The following is a 20,119-nucleotide window of genomic DNA, read 5'->3' as shown; positions in this document are numbered from 1 at the left end:
CCTCTGACACCAGAACCGCGCTAAAAGGACTTTCCGGCGGCGAGAGAGCAGATCAGCAGCAACACACACACACAGAGAGCAGACAGCAGCATGGCATCCAGCACCATGTCCAACGGCCAGGAGAAGAGCGCTTCCCTGAACGGCGAGCCGGCGACGAAGCGGCCGCGGGACTGCAGCAGCTCCGCCGCCGCGCAGGAGGCCCTCCGCACGCCCCGGGAGCCTCGCAACAAAGTGACTGTGGTCCTCGGGGCGCAGTGGGGGGACGAGGGCAAGGGGAAAGTGGTCGACCTGCTCGCCATGGACGCGGATATCGTATGCAGGTGTCAGGTAAAAAAGGAAAAAACAAATGCCGCTTTAGTGTATCCGGACCGGTCACCACCTCGCGTGGTTTGCTACCCAAAATGTCGGCTAGCTGTTCGAAGGTCAGATGCTACATAGTAAATATTCATGCTGTGTGTGGCTGTAGGGCTCTAACGTCAGCGACCTGGATACAAAATGGCCCTGTGTGTGTGTGTGTGTGTGTGTGTGTGTGTGTGTGACTCCGGCGTACCACAGTGTCGCTCACGCGTTGGGAGCTTGTACGTCTGTCTGCTGCTTTCGGTGAGGTACACGGCCGTACGATGATGAAATGCAAACATCGGTTATATAATTTAGTATAGTAGTATGTGAATTCGCGCGTGCGTGGGCAGTTACGCCTTTGATCTTTTAACGTGTGAAAGAAGGTGGTTGTCCAGCTGGTGGGGTGGTGACACCACGCTAACTTGGGATCTATAACAATACTAGGCTCTCATCTGTGGCCTTAAAGGCAAAGCAGCCTGTCGCACTTCCTGTGGTGTGAGAACTTTTTCAACTTTAAAGCTGCAGAGTGGTAATGAAATAAACGAATTGTTCATGTAATCGAGTCTATTTTACCATGAGTGTGAACAAATGCATTGAACATTGTATTAACAGATTGAAAAATGGGTACATTTCAAGGAAGTTACAGCAGGTCAATACAAAAACTGCTATGAGGATAAAACGTTAAAAATACTTTTTTAGATCAGGGTCCTCTATTTTCAATTAATCAAAAATCGTATCAGCAAGATGGCAGATAAGATAAATAATTGCTTATAAAGCTGCAGCCCAACTTGTTTTATTGAATGAAACGGTTAGTTTATCCAATCTCTATCAATGGTACAGTATGTCCTCACATCTCCAGGGATTGTAGGTGGTGTGTGTGTGTGCCTACTCTTCCAATGAGAAATATAGACCCTGTAGTGTCTGGTAGGAAAACTACCGGGTGACCAATCTGGGTTCACTTCAAATCCCAGAGGTAGTACATTCAAGTCACAGATTGCATCTTTAACTTTCTACAGACAGTTTATCATCTCATGATGGCTCGCTTCCCCCTTTTTGAATGGTGATTGTCCTTACATTGTCAAACCATCATTAAATGCTTCTATAAATGTTTTCTCTCCAGGGCGGTAACAATGCAGGTCATACTGTGGTGGTTGATTCGGTGGAGTATGATTTCCACCTGCTGCCAAGTGGTGTGCTGAACAAGAAGGCACTGTCCTTCATTGGTAGGTCACGCTGCTTGTCACAAATTTCTTTCACAGCTTCCTTTGTTCTAGTAGCGCCATGAGGAGGAAGTCCCTTGGATTTCTCGGCCCTGTGACAACAGTGTCACACTGTGCAGTGTGTGACCTTTTGAATGTACCGCAGTACACTGTAAAATGCTCTGCTAATTTAAGTCTGAGAGTGTACTAATGCAGACATGCAGTGGTTCCCAAATCTTTTAGCTCAAGACCCGAAAGAGAAATTAGTTTTTGCCAGGGACACAAACTAGTGAAAATAGCAGATCTACAAGCTCACCACCTGTCGCTTCATGCCACGTTGTGAGCTTGTAAATAGTCTGTTTTCACTATTATGGAAGTAATAGTAATTTTTGAAACATGTTGGAATTGTTTTGTGATAACGGTATTTATTTGCGACACATACATTTTTGTCCGTAACCCAAAGATGGGTCCTGACCCACTCTTTGGGAAACTGTGTTCTAATGGAACCAAACTGTCCATTTGTGTGACTGAAGAGAGCATAAACGATGTACATGCATAGTTTGCATACATGCAGTCTGCTTCATTAATATTTTCTGTCTGTAACACAGGTAATGGGGTGGTGATACACTTACCTGGTCTCTTTGAAGAGGCTGAAAAGAACCTGCAGAAAGGAAAAGGTACGCTTTTAATGGAAACTGCCAATATGCCATGTTTAGTGTGTTTAGTCATTTGGAATATAATTGAAATGCATGATTTTTCTTGTCCAACCCTGCAAGGATTGGACGAGAGGTTAAAGATTTCTGATTATGCTCACATTGAATAAATAATTCAAATGTGATTTTCTTGTCCAGCCCTGCAAGGATGGGAGAAGAGGTTAAAGATTTCTGATCGTGCTCACATTGGTAAGTTTTATTTGTATTGCCCAGCATATCTCAAATGTTGGGAAACTCTTGCAGACTCCACATCATGTGATGTGGAAAAAGGGGCGAGTTTCAATATAAATAAATATTGCATAAGAGGAAGGAACCCCCTTGCGCACGGTACAATATAAACAAGGATAAAACTTGGTCAAAGGCTTGGTAAAGATTCTGTAAAGAATCTAAAGATACTGTATAGTATATATAGTGTTACACTAACATTTTAAGCATGCTAGGGACATTCACTTCAAATCAGCTACAGCAGCTCTCGACTTAAGTCTATCCACAATGCCCACTTCATAATTGTTTTTGTCACAATGGCAGTTTTTTTCTGATGGTCGGTTGATTTTCCTTCTGCAGTGTTCAACTTCCACCAAGCTGTGGATGGGATCCAGGAACAACAGAGACAGCTACAGGCAGGAAAAAAGTAAGTGTTACTGCTAAAACATAACCACTCAAACCCTATACTTAGCTGACCACATTTCCATGCACGCTATACTTGGCCCTCCACTAAATTATCTTAGTTTTGTAGATCTGCTCTTTTTGCTGGATGTTGGCCTCAGAATAGGGATGCTAGGGTGTGTTGTATTCATTTAACTTTTGGCACCACAAAATTGCTTATTTATCTGAGCTAAAACTTGAACAAATATGAACTAGTACTGATAACTTTCATTATTTTGCTGTTTGTGATCCAGTTTGGGAACAACCAAGAAGGGCATTGGCCCCGCCTACTCCTCGAAAGCAGCTCGGAACGGTCTGAGAGTCTGTGACCTTGTTTCTGACTTCAAGGTCTTCGAGGAGAAGTGAGTGTGTTGATTTTATAGTGATTGTGGGGTTTAGACTAATGGCCAAATATATTGAATATGCTTGAATTAAATATTTTTTATGTTTTGGGTAATTGTGTACTTTATAAAGACAAAGTAAGAGCAGGGTGCTGGAATCGAACTGAAGACTTGGACACAGTGGAAAATAGAATAATTGTGTGCAGTACGCAGCACCCAAATTCTTGTGGAACACGTATGAGTTATCTTGAATGGCAGATTGCTTAGACCAAGTCCCTTTTATTTATTTTTAAATGCAGGTTCCGTGTGTTGGCTGAGCACTTCCTGACAATGTACCCTAATCTGAATGTGGACATTGATGGTGAGCTGCAGCAGCTGAAGGTGAGTGGAGCTCAGCATGTGATTTCTATCTTTCCCCATGCTGTAAAAGAGTGGACGCCATTATCCTTGTTTAAGATACAGTAGGCAACACAGCAAGAAATCTGAGGAGATGGGATACAACTGTTACAACAGTGGTTCACAAATGTTATGTGAGACACTCAATCCATGCCTTGGGACAACCACATTATTGCAGTTTATACAAATTATGTACAAGTTTAATTTACTCAGAACTTTGTGTCCATCCCAATTTAATTCTATACCCCAACAAATCCATTTCAATTTGGCTATGTGCTAATATCCCCATAGTTAGTTAGTTTATTTATGCAGTGTCCATGCATTCTACTGTTTCTCAATAGTCCACAGACTACTAGTGGTCATTGGCACAATTAGGCCTGTAGGTGGTCCTCCAAGGGCAAATAAAATGTAAAAATGTAAAAATATCTCTGGACATCTCTGTTTTCAAGTCGATTTCAATTCCATATTTTCCAATATACTCTAGCATAATGAAATGCATTAACTTAATCCATGGTGATATGGTGCAGTACATTTAGGCGATAAAAATAGATTATGGCACTGGCATTCGTCGCTGCCCAAGGTTATCCAACCAAGGGCAACTGTGAATTTCCTTGGTGGTAATTTGTCATAAACAAACCGAAAAGGAACTGTGGCAGCCATGCAGAGTTCCACAGTGACGTCTTCTCTCACAGTGACAGTTCAGCGCACGGTCCGGAGCACTTTTGCTTTGACTGATTGGACCTGTTGTATCAGCCCGTGGGGTTAACAGACTTCCCTTTCTCTGTCCTTTCATCACCCTCCTCCAAAACATAAATGCAGGAGGGGGAAAAATGCATTCATTTTCAATTGAAGTGGGACAGTTATGTAGTACCTTACTCCCACATTTACCTATGGAATGGTTCTGCTGTTTTCTACAGGCCTATGCTGAGAAATTGCGTCCTCTAGTGACCGATGGGGTGTACTTCATGCACAAAGCTCTTACTGGACCCACTAAGAAGATCCTGGTGGAGGGGGCCAATGCTGCCCTCTTGGATATCGACTTTGGTGAGCGATTGTGGGATCTCTATCTTTCCCTCCATCTCTATTTATTTGGGGGCGGGGAAGGGTGGTGATAAATAAACCTTCACATGTTAAAGCCTGGTTTACATTTAATGCCTATAATCTAATCATTTGCAAACGCATGCATGCTCGCTCAGACCATTTCTCGGTCCTCTCTAAACTGGATCGCCAGCCAAGGAAAATTGATAAATAATCGTTATTGGCAACACACACTTAGAATTGAATAATTAAGTTCTAAATAATTAATTGCTTCATGTTTGTCTAATTATCACTGTCCTTTTAATGATTGTGCAGACATAAAACTGACGGAATTGCTTTAACATTAAGATTGTGCTTTTTTTCTCCCAGGGACTTATCCATTTGTGACATCATCCAACTGCACCGTGGGAGGAGTATGTACTGGGCTAGGTGTGCCACCTTCCCATGTGGGCAGAGTATACGGTGTAGTCAAAGCTTACACCACCCGGGTGGGAGTTGGGGCATTCCCCACAGAGCAGGACAATGTGAGTAGAGGGACATTGATCAGTGTCCGTTCATTAACCACTTTCAACTTGGCATCCCCATTTTAGGTATGTCCATTATAGGCAATAATATATATTTAAAAAAGGACACGTTGTGAGCTTGTTGATCTGCTATTTTCGTTATTCGTTGTATGGCAAAGTATAACCTTTACGCCGTTGGGTGATTAATGCCTGTCTTGTGCCTGAGAAAGGTCCCACTCAAATTGGGTTTACTTTTTGGTTTATAGTGTGACATACCCCCAGGAAGGAGATGACTCATTGTCGTCTTTTTTTTTTTTAACCAAGATTAGTCGAGGCTAAGGGGCCTGTATCCCTTTAGGAACCTAGGCCATTCTGGAGTGAGAAAAGGGCATCAGACCTGAAGTACAGGCAAATCTACGGCCCAAGCAGTTTCATAACACTGCTGACGTATAAGCTAGCACCACCTCCAGTTACGAGCAGAGGCTGGAGTTTCAGGACTGCATTTCTAGGACTCTAGTTATTTGTGTCAGGGATGGAGTGCTTATTTTATTTCTCAACATCCTGCATATGTGCAATTTCAAAATGGGTGATAAACTATTTTGTCTACCATGGCTTACCAAATTGGACAAGTGCTTGTTGTCATGCGGGGCCTTGTTCAGGCAAATCGAGTCCTTGCTGTCGTTACCTGCCTTGTTTTCCATTACTGTCATTTTAGCGTTACTATACATTTTAGCGTGACTTAAAGTTAATTTGCATATTTATGCATGGTGTGACAAACGCAGAATTAACTCTTTAAATCTGCAATCCGTAAGATTTATGTCCTCTCCCGACAGACGGGAGTAATTGTAACTGTGGCGTCACAGTTGCAATTACAGTAACCATGACCCCTCATTCAAAAGGGAATCCCTGCTAGTACAGGGTTAATATTCAGCTTCAGGCATGGCTACTCATCATCCAGGTGGTGTCCTTCACAACATCAGTGTCTAAATGTATCAATGGAAGAGTAGAGAGACCGCCTTGGCTTCAACCACTGCAGATGTACTTGTCATGTTCTTTACTACACAGATTGTTTAAAATACAGTTTCATTCATGAAAATAAGTTCCGGATTGCAGCTTTAATATCAATCCATTACTCTGTCCCATTGATTGGTGCTCAAGGCGTTCTCTTCTGCGATTCAGGAAACTGGGGAGCTGTTGCAGTCCAAGGGGAGGGAGTTTGGTGTCACTACCGGCCGCAGGCGGCGGTGTGGTTGGCTGGACCTCATCCTTGTCCGATATGCACACATGGTCAATGGCTTCTCTGCGTAAGTGAGCAGTCATCTTGACTTGATTTGTTGTGAATGGAGAATTGAAACTGCAGCATGTTTTATCTATATAATGATACAATTCCAGTTTATTTGACCTGAGCCTACAGTATATCCTGACGGGAGTGGCATAGATTTATTCCCATAAAGGGGTGACCACAAAACCATTCTATGATGCATCATTTATGTCATTGACTACAACTACAGTTAGTGTTATACCTCATTTATGTAATTGACTACAACTACAGTTAGTGTTATACCTCATTTATGTCATTGACTACAACTACAGTTAGTGTTGTACCTCATGTGTTTATGTCATTGACTACAACTACAGTTAGTGTTATACCTCATTTATGTAATTGACTACAACTACAGTTAGTGTTATACCTCATGTGTTTATGTCATTGACTACAACTACAGTTAGTGTTGTACCTCATGTGTTTATGTCATTGACTACAACTACAGTTAGTGTTATACCTCATGTGTTTATGTCATTGACTACAACTACAGTTAGTGTTATACCTCATGTGTTTATGTCATTGACTACAACTACAGTTAGTGTTATACCTCATGTGTTTATGTCATTGACTACAACTACAGTTAGTGTTGTACCTCATGTGTTTATGTCATTGACTACAACTACAGTTAGTGTTATACCTCATGTGTTTTTGTTATGTGCCAAAACAATGTGATGGTTTCTCTTTGTCTTCCAGCATCGCTTTAACGAAGCTCGATATTCTGGACACGCTGCCCGAAATCAAAGTGGGTGTGGCATACAGCGTAGATGACAAACCCCTTCCCAGCTTCCCTGGTAGGTCATACATTTATCATGTAGGGGTGTAACGGTCATGATTTGTTTTAGTCGCACAAACATTTTATTAGTATGTGTATGATATAGTCGAGTTGTGATGTCAGTGCTTTGAATCCCTTCCAAAACTGAGTTGTGTTTCATATTGTCACTCACTAACCCGGTCTTCACCATCTCTCCATTGTGCTGTAATGAATCGCAATTACCTTAATTCGTAAATCGTATTTAACACCTTGAGGGCCCGGGCCTATTTAATCCATTAATAAAATGTGCCAATCGTCAGCAAGCGCCTCTAGGCTGTAGAGAGATGCAATCAGTTTTCATAGCACTAATTTGACGGAGATTATCAATCTCCGTCTCGGGCACATCACTGTGCACTTGAATTTGACGGTGATTTACGTCATGGGCCCCGATTGGTGTTAATACTGAAAATACTAGTGTTTTAACGAATCAAAAACAATTGTCCCTCCCTGTAAGTGTAAACTGCTGCATCAATACTTATCGACTTTAGGAATTCTCATACATTTATTCCATGGCAGCACAATGGATAGCAGCAGTAGTAGTTGAACCATTTGGTGGTGATAACATTTTGTAACTTTCCTGCTCAGATACCAAATGTATCTGATGTTGCCGCAGGCTGGTGGAATCGGATATGACAAACAAGATTCACTTTGAAGAGCGACTTCCTCATTATGTCCACTCAGATTCTAATTGGGTTCTTCTATTTACATACAGTGCAAAGCTCTTGTTTTACATGTGGCACAATATGGATTCAAAATCATATTCAAATATTTGTCAAAGGTTGTGATTCATGTAGATTTATTTTACTCTTCTCCTAGAAACCCTTTAGGCTTAAAAAAAATCCTAACCACATTTTCGTAATCGTACTGGGAAGGCAGAGAGATTTGTAATGTATTGAGGTGCAATAGCAGATTGACAAGCTCACAATGTGATGAGTGGTGAGCTTGTAGATCTGATCTTGTATACTTCAAAATCGTCAATGTTTGACAACTCTTGAACGTTAACGGGCTACAAAATGTTTCTCACTATTAGCAATGTGCTTCTGTTCCAGCCAACATGGATGTTTTGACCCGGGTAACGGTGACATACGAGACGTTACCTGGGTGGTGTTGCAGTACCGAGGGGACGCGGAGCTTTGATGACCTGCCCTCCCAGGCTCAGAACTACATCCGCTTCATTGAAGATTTCCTGCAGTTGCCAGGTTGGTGAAAACCACACTCCTATTTTGGGTATGCCATTACAGGCAATAAGGAAAAGAATCACACCCATGTGAAGTAAGTGGTGCAACTCCTTGTGGGGGGGGGGGGGTTCCCGACCCACAGGAACGCACCCAGGGTGCTGGACCGATTCCGGCGAGCCGCCCCGTGTCCGAAACGGTTGAGAAATGACAGAGTTACCGTGTGGGGGTCCCTCTGCTGTACTGTACTGTCATTGTACTGTACTGGCACACCCGAAATCACCATATATACAGTTAATATGTGCGTTTGTGTTAGGTTGCACCCACCCACTTACCCACACACAGTCACTTAAGGAAGTGGTTGCACCACTTAAAAAGCTTAGCTCTGTCTGATATAATCCCAATTTTTGTGTGTCCGCGCCCGCGTCCGTGCCAGAATTCAGCTGGGTCAAAGGTTTTGTTCATTTAGCTGGGCAATTAATGTAGATGTTGCATGTTATTTGCCGTGACTAGGTTCTTGAGCCAGCTACGGCTACATGACATCTGGCTTAAGTGGGGAGCATCTTCTGTAGTATTGTTACATTAAAGGACCATACTGCTGTCCATGCATGCATGCGTATATCATAAATAAACATGGGCCAATTTCCCACTAATTATTATTATTTTTTTGTTGCAATGTCCCCCAAGTCTTTAAATCATCACTGAACATAATGTCACAAAAAAAATTGTTTGTGAAATCTTTTCTCCAGGGACCATCTTTGGGTAGACATTTCAAATCCATCAATGTTTTTAAATGCACATTGCACTTAATCTTTTCTCCAGGGATCATCTCCGGCTAGACTTCTCAAATCAATTCATGCTTTAAAATGCACTTAAATGCAAAATCCATGCAATGATATTGTGTGTTGAAGTATGTTTTGAAGTCTGCAAGTTGATCATGGTCAGCAGTAATATCTGGTGATCCGTTTAGAACCCAACCTATTAACTTGGCCAGTACATCATTACTTACCTTTGGTGTCTCAAAAATCTGGATCCTATCCGACAAAAGGTCTGGCATCGGCCGGGCTCTAAAACCATGAGTCATAGTCAGTGCATGGGCCACTGCTAGTATGGTTTTGCATGGAGTGGAACTGTTTCTCAATTTGCAAACGTATTTATCATTTTGTGCTTTCAGTGAAATGGGTTGGAGTTGGTAAATCCAGAGAGAGCATCATCAAGCTTTTTTGAGCTCATTTGAAGAAAGGGGATTTGGGGAAGCTCTCCGTCTTTCCAATGATGAGAACAGCTGCCCGGACAAGAACTGTATGTTTCAACCCCTAATAACATGCCGAGTTTAAAACTCACAACTATTGTGCTACACAAAAGAGAACGCATCACCAGCTAAATTACTTGTAACATTTTTTTTAATAGCTTCGTTGCATCGTTCACATTTCCAATAATTCCTCATAGATGCAATTTTTTTCTGCATTCCACAAAGTCTTTTCTATATTTATTAGGCTAGTAAATTTTAATAGTTGGTGATATGGTTCAGTCAGTCTTTGACTGCACCCAGTCTAAATTTTCAGTTGTCACATCTGCAGCTCTAGGATCAGCGTTGCCCAGTTGGGCTGATGTGTGCAATCCTCAGTGTGTGGCTGTTTGCAAAACAATCTGGTGGATAAATGTAAAGAGAGCTGGTGCACATAGACTTACAAGTGTAATTTCCCCATGTTGGTCTCTCAAATTCAAATTGCTCAATGATGCTGACATGTCCAAAATTTTCAGGTTTCAGGTTTTCATGTAATATACATGCCAATATCAGCTTAAAATTGCTGTCTTCATTTGATGCAACATTTTAAAACTCTTTTATATAATATGTAGGAAGCCGAAGGGTTTTCCTTTTATGTACATACTGTAGGCTTCAATACAATTCCAAATGTTACCCATAGCATTCCATTCATAATTCATAACGATGAATAACCTTTACTGGTTTCAATTGAAACAAATAAATGTGTTCTGAAAATTGTTGTTCATTATTAGTTATTTATTTATTTCTTGAGCACTGGTTCACAATGTTGGGTACAGCAGGGACCTCGCAGTGAGTCCAAAAAGGGGACGCCATAACTGAATGGGTAAAGGCCCTCTGGGAAACACAAGGTGCCCGGTTCACACCCCTGTCTTTGTGTTAAATGTCCATGAGGAAGACACCTAACCCCCTGACTGCTCCCCAAGTGTTGTACTACTCACAGAATTACCTGGAGTTGTTGTGGGTGGACTGATGACTGCAAATATGTAATGTCAAATATTTGACTACGAGGTTGTCACCTTTTCCCTGCAACATATACAGAATACCAATTGAGTAACTCCCAAGATGGAGGCCCCAACATTTTGTTGTGATGGATTATTATAAACTGGAAGTGTATCATGCATCCTATCTCTCACCACCACCACATCCTCCACTGGTCAGCTAATACTTCATAATTTCTTTTCTTGCTCCTTCATCTCCTCTTTCATGCTGACCTCCCCGCTGTGGTTTAAAAGCTTTTTCAGTGCATGCAGGGATTAGATTAATGTGCAGACAGAGTAGATTCCTTGGTCAGATCAATTGGAAGTGTGTGCTGTTGGTTACCAGGTGAGACACTGTCTGGGTGTTTGGATTTGGTCAGGCCTTTTTGGCCAAAGTATCTGAAGGAAAACCTGATAGCTGATACCTAAATGTTTTTCATGCCATGGTACTGCCAAGAATATGGCACGGTATACCTCCATGTCTATTCCAGGCCCACCATGTGTCCTGTGCTGGGTCAAGATGATATCCAAAGGATGCAGTCCCCCTTCCCCCATACCGTACACAATGCATGTTCCATTTCCACATGGCAAAAGACCACATGTCTGTCCCACACACAGACCAACTCCTAGCCTGCAAAATGCTATACAATCAGATACACGTTATCATTCCCAAATGTAATTCTTTGAAAATTGATAACTGGTTCATGGTCTAAACATAGTCGGATTTACTTTTATATACTATTATTGGCCTGGGCCGCCTTCGGTAATCCAGCCTAACGGCATGTTCGAGTCCCGATCCCGACTACCTTTGCCGCATGTCCTCTCCCGCTTCCCTGTCGTAACTATTAACATCTACATTTACCTATTTCTATGATCCTAGTGTCGGGGATCAGAGAGCACTCATTTTGTGAGATGAGCTCCTGCCCTATGTGCTACATGGCTCGGCAAGGCTTACATTAAGTTTTAACAGCGGGCGATAGCCAGATGATTTTCTGGAAGTGCATTATTTGTCTGTGACCCGGCGATTATCGCCGATAGCAGGCGAACGACCGATAGTCAAAGTGGGCGGAGGAAGATAAAAATAATTCATCTTTTTGGGCGATTAGGTGATGTGTCGGCCGATGCTCGCCCGCTGTTAAAACACACGGTTATGCTGCATTCACATAGGGTTAGGAAGTCGTTTAAGTGGACGGGAGCAGGCCGGTTAACGGGACAGGACGGCCCAGCAGCCAGAACTGGCAACTGTAGCGGCAGACGGCATTGCCGTTCAATGTTAAAATATTTAACTTTTTACCGTTCCGTGCCGTACAGCAGGTGGTGCCGTTTGTCGTCTACCGCTTGCCTGATCCCATGTGAATGCAGCATTAGTTATTAGTCAATTATCAGGAACCCTGAAACATTTTCAGGATGGGTTATGAGTATGACTCATTTTGCGGTTCTGACCCAGATCAGAATGATCTATTGCCAGGTAGATTTGCTCCTATTTTGCAGTTGTCACTCTGCCTTTGACATCTTCTAAAAATGCCCAAATTGTACAACACACCCCATGTCCCAGACTCTTCCCTTCTGGCTCAAACTATGGAATGAACTCTCATTGCATCAGAACTGCAGACTCCCTTCCAATCTTCCGCCGTAGTCTGAAAACTCACCTCTTCAGACTCCATTTTAGCCCGTAGCACTTGCACTAGCCTCGACGACCATACATGTGTACATGCAAAGGTTATACTTGTTTCATTCTACAGATTTCCTACTATTAGACAGATGTTAGGTTCTTAGCTTGCTTATGATTCTTGATGACTATTTCTATGTATTGGGTGCATTGCAATGTTTTGTTTACTGTAAATCGCTCTGGATTAAGAGCGTCTGCTAAATGCCTAAATTGTAATACAGGCATAAGGTCAAGGGGCCTTTTCCCTGCAATGCACATACATTACAAATTACAATCCTAAAGACTCTACTAACTGTACGTAACTCCAAGATAGAAGTCGAGACATTTCATATTGATGAATTATTGCATAGTGCACATGTATCATGCAATCTTTTCACCTTTCACCACATCCTAGTCCAACTGGTCAGTTAATACCTTCATAATTTCTTTCTTACACCTTTTTCTCTTCTCTCATGCTCACCTCCCCTCTGGTGTAAAAGCTTTTTCAGTGCTTGCAGGGATTCAATTAATGTGCAGAGTGATTCTTTGAGCAGATCGATGGGAGGTGTTGGAGCACGCTGGTGGTTCTCAGGTGTTCCACTCTGGGTGTGAGGAGGTGGTCAGACCTTTTGGACAAATTATCTCAAGGAAAACTTGATAGGATTAATGTTTTTCATGCCATGGTCCTGTCAGGAACACAGTGCGGTATACCCCCTTCATATCTGCTTTCAGAGATGCTTGGAGTCTGGTGGTGGTGATTGTTTCAACCACACAATTAGCAGTCTAATTATAATTCATAGTATGGTGCAGAATAACATTAACACTTTAACTTAAGACATTTTAAAGATGGGAGCAACACTTCCAACCTATAATAACACTGTCTGGCAGAAACCAGCTCCATTTTTCAGGTTTCATATTTATTTTAATAAATCAATAGTAATAGAACACCCACATGGTATTGGTTCAAAACATATTGAACGAATGAAATATATTAAAGTTCTTCTAACAATTTTTTTTATTAGATAGTCCCTCCATAAAAAAATAAAGGCAAAAGCCACCAAAAAAAACATTAAACTAAATTATGTGTCGGGTGAAACATGCGCTGTCTCCGTTGTCCCCCCTCCCCCATATTATTTTAGTAATGTATGTTTCTCTGGCGCAACCTCGCTGCTGTTGTTTGCATTTGTTTCTGACGTTCTGTGCGTGGTTCAATGACTGTTGTTGTGGCTTTCCTGCTGGCCAGCTCATAACATTAGCAGCTGTTGTCGCTTCGAGGCTGCGGTCGTACAGCTTTCTCATTGCGGTGCGGAAATCAGCCCTTTGTTTCACGGTGCATAGCTTAGGTCAGGAGGCAGCAGATCCATAGAGTAAGACAGTTGCGACATTGAGGGGGCAGAAAACAACCTGGTCCCTTTTCAATACAAGTCTATGTAGAAGAGACTTGCCCCATTAAGTGAACGGAGTTGTCGTAACTGTCTTACTCCATGTATGATTGCCTGGCTCTTGGAGGCAGGCAATCATACTACAATCATACTTAGGCAGAGAGTGTGGTGGCCAATCAGGCTAGGCCGTCAGTATGACTAGGTCCTCTAAAGGTCTTTCATTAACTTTCATTAGTCACGTTTCACCTGACAACTACATTGGACACTCAAAGCAGCTAACTCCACCCCCTCTCCCCCTTTCATGCAAGTACTGTATCTGACAATATATAAAAACACAATACTAGTCCATTACCAACTTTGATGAGGCAGTATTGCTTTGTTAAAAATATAAGGTTTCTCCATTTCCTGATAAATGAATATTTTGGAGTTGGCTGTTTTCTGCCCGACAGCAAAGATATTCAACTTTACTTAATCATCACATCTCAAATGTACAGGGCTAAATGAGTGTGTGTGAAATTAGTTAGTGCAAGCTACCATGTATTTGAGTTAGATTTTTAAATAACAGTAAAATATCAAATATTAAAATACCGGTATACATACAGTTTGTAATATAGAGTTCCTCAGTCTCTTGTGATACTGTGATGGTACCATTTTAATGCTAGTATGTTAAAGAGGGACGGTGCCTATTTAAGCACTTTAGCAGCCTGATGGCCTGGCTGTGGAAACTGTCACTGACACTGCAGTATCGACTGCCTAAGCGGTGTGACCACATTGAGGCTAAGTGTCTTTGATCATCTGCTTAGCTTTGGCTATGCATTGCATGTCCTGGAGGGATGGAAGCTCACCTCAGACTATGTGCTGGGCTGTCTGCACCACCCTCTGTAGCTCATGCTGAATGTCCTCAGCCACCCAGATGGCTGTACAGATGATGTTGGGCTCTGTACAGCCTCAGGCGGGTGAAGACATTCAGCATAAGCCTCCACATCGCATCCTCAGGATATTATACTCTCACATTGTAGCGTATCAGGGCTGTAAACTGTCTGAGGAAGTATTCCCAGCATGCTTTTGGGAACACGCCCATGTTATTATGTTATTGTCTTTATTGATTCACTGTTATCCATCCATCCATTTTCAAGCGCTTATCTGTATAGTCGAGTCACGGGGGCAACGGCTCCAGAAAAGAGCTCCAGACTTCCCTCTGGCGATCCTGAGGCGCTCCAAGGGCAATGTGCGTGACATCATCATACCCGGACTTTATGCGCGAATGCCTACTGACTGGCAAAAAACTACTTTCTGGCTTTGACAGCCCATACATCCAAACAGAAAAGTCCCATTTGATTGCATTAAATTACTTTTAACAACATTAAATTCACGTTGTCACTGACTTTGCCACTCGATCTGCCATTCACTTCATGCATGAGCTTACCCTCTATTTGGAGATATAATCCCTCCAGGGCCTCCATCTCATCCTTGATCTGCCCGGGGTATGCTCGGGAGGCATCCTTACTAGATGCCCGAACCACCTAAGCTGGCCCTTTCCAAGCGAAGAAGCAGCAGATCTACTCTGAGTCTCTCGCGTGATTGAACTTCTCACCCTATCTCAAAGAGAGAAGCCAGCCACCTGTCTGAGAACTCATTTCATCCGCTTGTATCTTCAACCTTATTCTTTCGGTCATGACTCACAATTCATTAGCATAGGTACCGTGAAAGTAGGAACGAAGATTGCTTGGTCGACTGAGAGCATTGCCTTCTGGCTCAGCTCTCTTTTCGTCACAACAGTGTACTGCAATACCGCCCCTGCTGCTCCGATTCTCCGCCTGATCTCCGTCCTCCCCTCACTTGTGAACAAGACTCTGAAATACTTAAACTCCCTCACCTGGGGCAATGTTTCATTCCCTACTTGGACTGCACAATCGGTTTCCTGCTGAGAACCATGGCCTCAGATTTGGAGATTCTGATCCTCATCCCAGCTGCTGTACACTACTGATTGGCCTGAAATGTTAATTGGGGTTATTGTGTTCCAGGTGTGTTGGAGAATGAGTGTTTCTAAATTCTGTAGAATTTTCTGTAGAATTATATGCATTATCATTTACTTCTCTATTCATTATACAATTTATTTTGTATTTTTCTTTTTTTAAATAAAGCAATACTGCCTCATCAAAGTTGGTATTGTGGCTTTATATAATTGTCAATGTCAATTGCTTGCTGGAGAGGTGGTGGAGTTGGCTGGTTTTGTCGGAAGCACTTTTTAACACTTCATTGGTTCAAAATGTTTTAACCAACACACAGACGTGTTCAATAGCATTGAGTTATGGGGGGAAAAAACAATATTTCGATATACAGATACATTTTCAGAGGGCACCCCTCGAACGGTGCTCGGCTACCCTCGGCCCAACTCATCTTGCTGTACCACTTTGCACATGGGCCCAGTTCACTTGCATCCATTTCCACTGTGCTGCTGTTGAAAGTGCATTTTCAGTTAACTTAACAAAATTGCAGACGTTTGCTAACTAATCAATTTCCAGACCCAGAAGTACATGCATCATCAGAAAACGCAGAAAGAGAGCTTGTAGATGGAGGCTTAATTGAAACAAAAGTGCTTGTAAAAGAAGAGAAGCCATCATCCTCACACTCCCTCCCTCGCATGCTCATGTTTTGTTGATTTACTACCACCTTCCCCATGTGGCTTCTTCCTATGTAATGGATTGAGTATTGTCCATCAGCCCAATCAATGTCAGTGTTTCATTCCATTGTGGCTACCTGTGCAGATGTCGATTACTCTTCTTTTGCTTGGTTCCCCTGATCTCTACCCGTCTCGTTTCTCTACCATGGATCTACAGTACCACTAATATGCCACCTTTTATTATGGCAAATATCCACAGAGAATAAGAGAGCAAATGGAGTTTGAGCAATTTTCAGAAGAAGCGAAAAGTAAGCATTGTTTACTTTTTTCAGGCTAAATTCTTTGCATGAATTGCTGTCTGTATTCAGCAGCAAGTGGGATTTCACCATCAAGTGTTTGCTGCGTTGAAGGAGCATGACGTAATGCACAACGCACTGAAAGAAGCCTAATGACATGATATGGACTGAATATATATAATTATTGTTGGGTTATGATTCAAAATGTCTAATTTAGAGATGATTGGAGGGTCATTTGGTAAGCTAAGCAGGCAAGTGTAAATTACTGGGAGATTTGGAATTAGGCTTGTAATTCTAACGTTTGCTGGAGATGTGTCATCTTCCGATCTCTAGGTCAGTTTTATTTACCTTAAAATGCCCGAAGCCATATGCATCCCAGTGCATAGAACTGTCTTTGTGCGCAGCCTTTGCAGTGATTTATTCAGACAAAGTAATAAAACAACTGTTTCATAGTGTTTGGACTCTGTTCAGTTTTTGTAAGCAAGAGGCAGACTGCAGCTCTTACACAGATTGAATTGGAGCTAAAGTGTATTTTATAGTTTATTTGGTGAGTGCATTTAACAAATCACATCCTGATTTTCAGCAAGTAGTGTTGAGGACGTAATACTGTATATCTGCAATAGGAGAAGGGGGAAATGCGTTACAATGTATCGTATTACCGATTACAAATACCCCTTGTTCAATCGAATTACAAGTTGCTGGTGGCAAAAATATAATACAGGAATGCTGCTACACAGTTAATACAAATGCATTCCCTACCTGCGCTGCAATAGGCAGCCCAATACAACATATTTTGTTTACATTTTCTTTTAACTATGCAATCTAAAAGAAATACAAAATAAGCCTTTGGGCTTTTCACTGAGATTTTGTCTTACAAATCATTACTTTACACTTTCCTAAATGAAAATGCTTTTAGTTCACTTTGGTTCAGATCTAAATATAGCCATAGACTTAATTTTTTAACCAATACAGCCAAACGGGTTCATAAGAATAACTAACAGGTTAAATGTATGAAATGATCAGAAATTCTTGTTGTAAGCCTACTGGTATATACAGCAGACACATTGCATCTTTAATGGTTTGTGTATGGATACCATCAGGCTCACTCTGAAAAGAATGGGTGGGTTTTAATCTCAACACAATGTTCTCTGTATGCTATATTATGTAAGTGAAGTAACTTCGACTGAGACTAATGGTTCAAAATATTCTTAAATTCAATCAATAGGCATGTGTAGAGAATTCATGCCCACACCCACAGTGTCCTGACAGTGACAATATATTCCATTAATGATGATGCAAAAGAATGGGCTACAATGAGAAAGGGTTGTATAGGAGTACTGTAAGTGTTGGGATGAGACACTACAGAAGGTGCTTGGAAAAGGAATGATCACACAACGGAAGGTGCTGGCATAAGAAATGGAAGTGCTTAAGGAAGGATTTTATTTGACCGTTCGGTCCTTGGCAATACCCATCTCTGCAAACCGTGTTAACAGTATTGCAGTATGTAGGCTGCTGTAAAACATTAAAGTTGCCTCTCGCATTTCTTGTCTACCAAAACTAAGTTTTTGTGGGGTTGTGACCAGAAAACTGTGTTAAAGCCCTTCGTTTTGTCTTGATAGAGAGAGACTCATTGCTTGCATCTTAACGATTTCTTTATTATAATTTACTATTATATTGTCCTAGACCTGAGTAAATTACATTTGGCCACAAAAGATCACTGGATCTGTTGAATGTGAAGGAGGAAGTGACAAACTGACATTGAGCCTATAACACAGTATGGCAGCCCCTAGTAGTCAGTTTTATATTCAGACACACGGAAACCAACTACTGTGGCCATATGTAATTTTCTCTGGTCTAGTAGGACAATCATAAATAATAAAGAAATACTTATTTAGCCCCATGTTTGAATGCCCACCGCCCCCTGTCAAAAATAGCTAAAATCGCTCGAATGAAAGAAAGCAGCAAATAAAACAATAACGTAAAAGATGAACCTTGGTTGAAATAAAACAAAGTTGTCCTTTAAAGTGGTTACACAGAGGCTTTCCCGGTTTATGGGTTAAACAAGCAGTATTGCTAGGCTTGCTTGGACTTGGACTTTGCGATGCATTAGGTAATGATAAACTTTGTTGGTTTGGTTTGGCACCAGTGAGTGACAAAGAATGATGGCATATTGTGTTTTACTCTGACGTCGTTGTCAAGCTGAGTAACGGTCCAATATAATTTGATCTCTACTAACAATGAAGTTTGGCCTTTAATTAAATACATTGGGGAAATGACCAAATTGGCTTTATTATTTTAGTTGCCAGTTGCCACCAACAAAGAATGTCCCCCTTGGCTTGACAAATCCACAATCCATGACACTCAAAATCCACTGTGCTCCCACTGTAGGCTACTTGCTCTGATTTCAAGAGTGTAGGGTTTATACCATCTATACTGTTTATACTATAGTGGGCGGCATAGCTCAAGATATCAAAGAAATTAACGATTGGTTAGCTATGCCCACTACTAGTCTAAATCTAATGTTCTGCAATCTCTTGTTTCACAATACAAGAGAGTCTTGTGCCAGCATCCCTTGAGTTGCATGTGCACCAAATCCTTGTATGAACCTTGTTCATAGCAAAATGGCTATAAGATAAATGTTTCTGAATCTGTAATCAAGTAGCCCACTGCGTCTTTACACAAATGTGGGAACGGCTGAGGTGCAAAAGCAGTGCTGCATGCAGTAATTATAAGTTTATACAACTGTAACGGAGAGTCGAGCATTGCTCATTATGTTATCATCACTGAGTTTCAGTAAGAGCTGTTAAATAGGTTCATGAATAATAAAACAATATTGATGTCAGTTTAGCCAGATGTGTAATGCAGATGAGGTTGGCATAGCTTTATAGGGCATAGCAGTGGGCGTGGTTTTCTGGCTCCACAGAAGAAGAAAAAAATTCCCATAGAGATTTACAAAAATATTTATATCTAAAATCCAGGATCCGGGTGAATTATGTGATTCTGTGAAGATTTTAGTTATTACATTTATGACATTAGAGTCGGTGACTATGGAAGTTTAGATCCATGCCCCACCCGACTATGCAATACCCGTTGTACCCGTGTCAGAGTACCCGTTCCACCCATCTGTCTGTGTCCCTTTTATGCCCATATATGGAGATTTCTGTATCTGTCTCGCTGTGTCCCTTTATTCCTATATATGGAGTTCTGTGTCAGGCATGCCCAAATATGGGAGTGTTGTGATGTCAGAACAGGCCAGCTCCATATATGGAGCATGGGCAGGGGCCCTGTTCAGAGCCTGGCCAGAGGCCTTTTGTGGCGGTTCTGGACAACTGTGGGTCCGACCAACTCGACACCGGGCACTGCACTCCCTGTGTGGGTTCGGTGGGGCTAATGGTTCTCGAGTTACGTGCATTACAGCCGT

The 20,119-nt window shown here is 41.8% G+C and overlaps 1 protein-coding gene across 2 annotated transcripts; it reads left to right on the top strand.

Annotated features, from left to right (window-relative positions):
• adssl (adenylosuccinate synthase, like) lies at positions 1-10,486 on the top strand. 2 transcript variants are annotated; one of them, XM_080780551.1, is made up of 13 exons: positions 1-327; positions 1,460-1,562; positions 2,147-2,215; positions 2,390-2,440; positions 2,816-2,882; positions 3,151-3,258; positions 3,537-3,618; positions 4,551-4,677; positions 5,041-5,195; positions 6,333-6,478; positions 7,192-7,289; positions 8,359-8,508; positions 9,659-10,486. In XM_080780551.1, exons 1-13 carry the CDS (start codon positions 91-93, stop codon positions 9,709-9,711), a joined length of 1,446 nt encoding a protein of 481 aa, XP_080636677.1. In that variant the 5' UTR covers positions 1-90; the 3' UTR covers positions 9,712-10,486. The 2 variants fall into 2 exon arrangements, with proteins under 2 accessions (XP_080636677.1, XP_080636678.1); XM_080780552.1 differs by having other exon boundaries at positions 2-327; positions 6,354-6,478.
• The last annotated feature ends 9,633 nt before the right edge of the window (positions 10,487-20,119 follow it).

This window comes from Protomyctophum bolini, assembly GCF_963924005.1.
Source record: "Protomyctophum bolini genome assembly, chromosome: 13".
Taxonomy (NCBI): domain Eukaryota; kingdom Metazoa; phylum Chordata; class Actinopteri; order Myctophiformes; family Myctophidae; genus Protomyctophum; species Protomyctophum bolini.
Note: the sequence above shows the minus strand (reverse complement) of the source record. Positions and strands in the feature narration are given on the sequence as shown.

Excerpts from the sequence above, each read along its gene's own strand:
- adssl (XM_080780551.1), top strand. The coding sequence starts at position 91 with ATGGCATCCAGCACCATGTCCAACGGCCAGGAGAAGAGCGCTTCCCTG. Across the intron at positions 328-1,459 it reads ATATCGTATGCAGGTGTCAG|GGCGGTAACAATGCAGGTCA; the intron begins GTAAAAAAGGAA and ends TTTTCTCTCCAG. Across the intron at positions 4,678-5,040 it reads CCTCTTGGATATCGACTTTG|GGACTTATCCATTTGTGACA; the intron begins GTGAGCGATTGT and ends TTTTTCTCCCAG.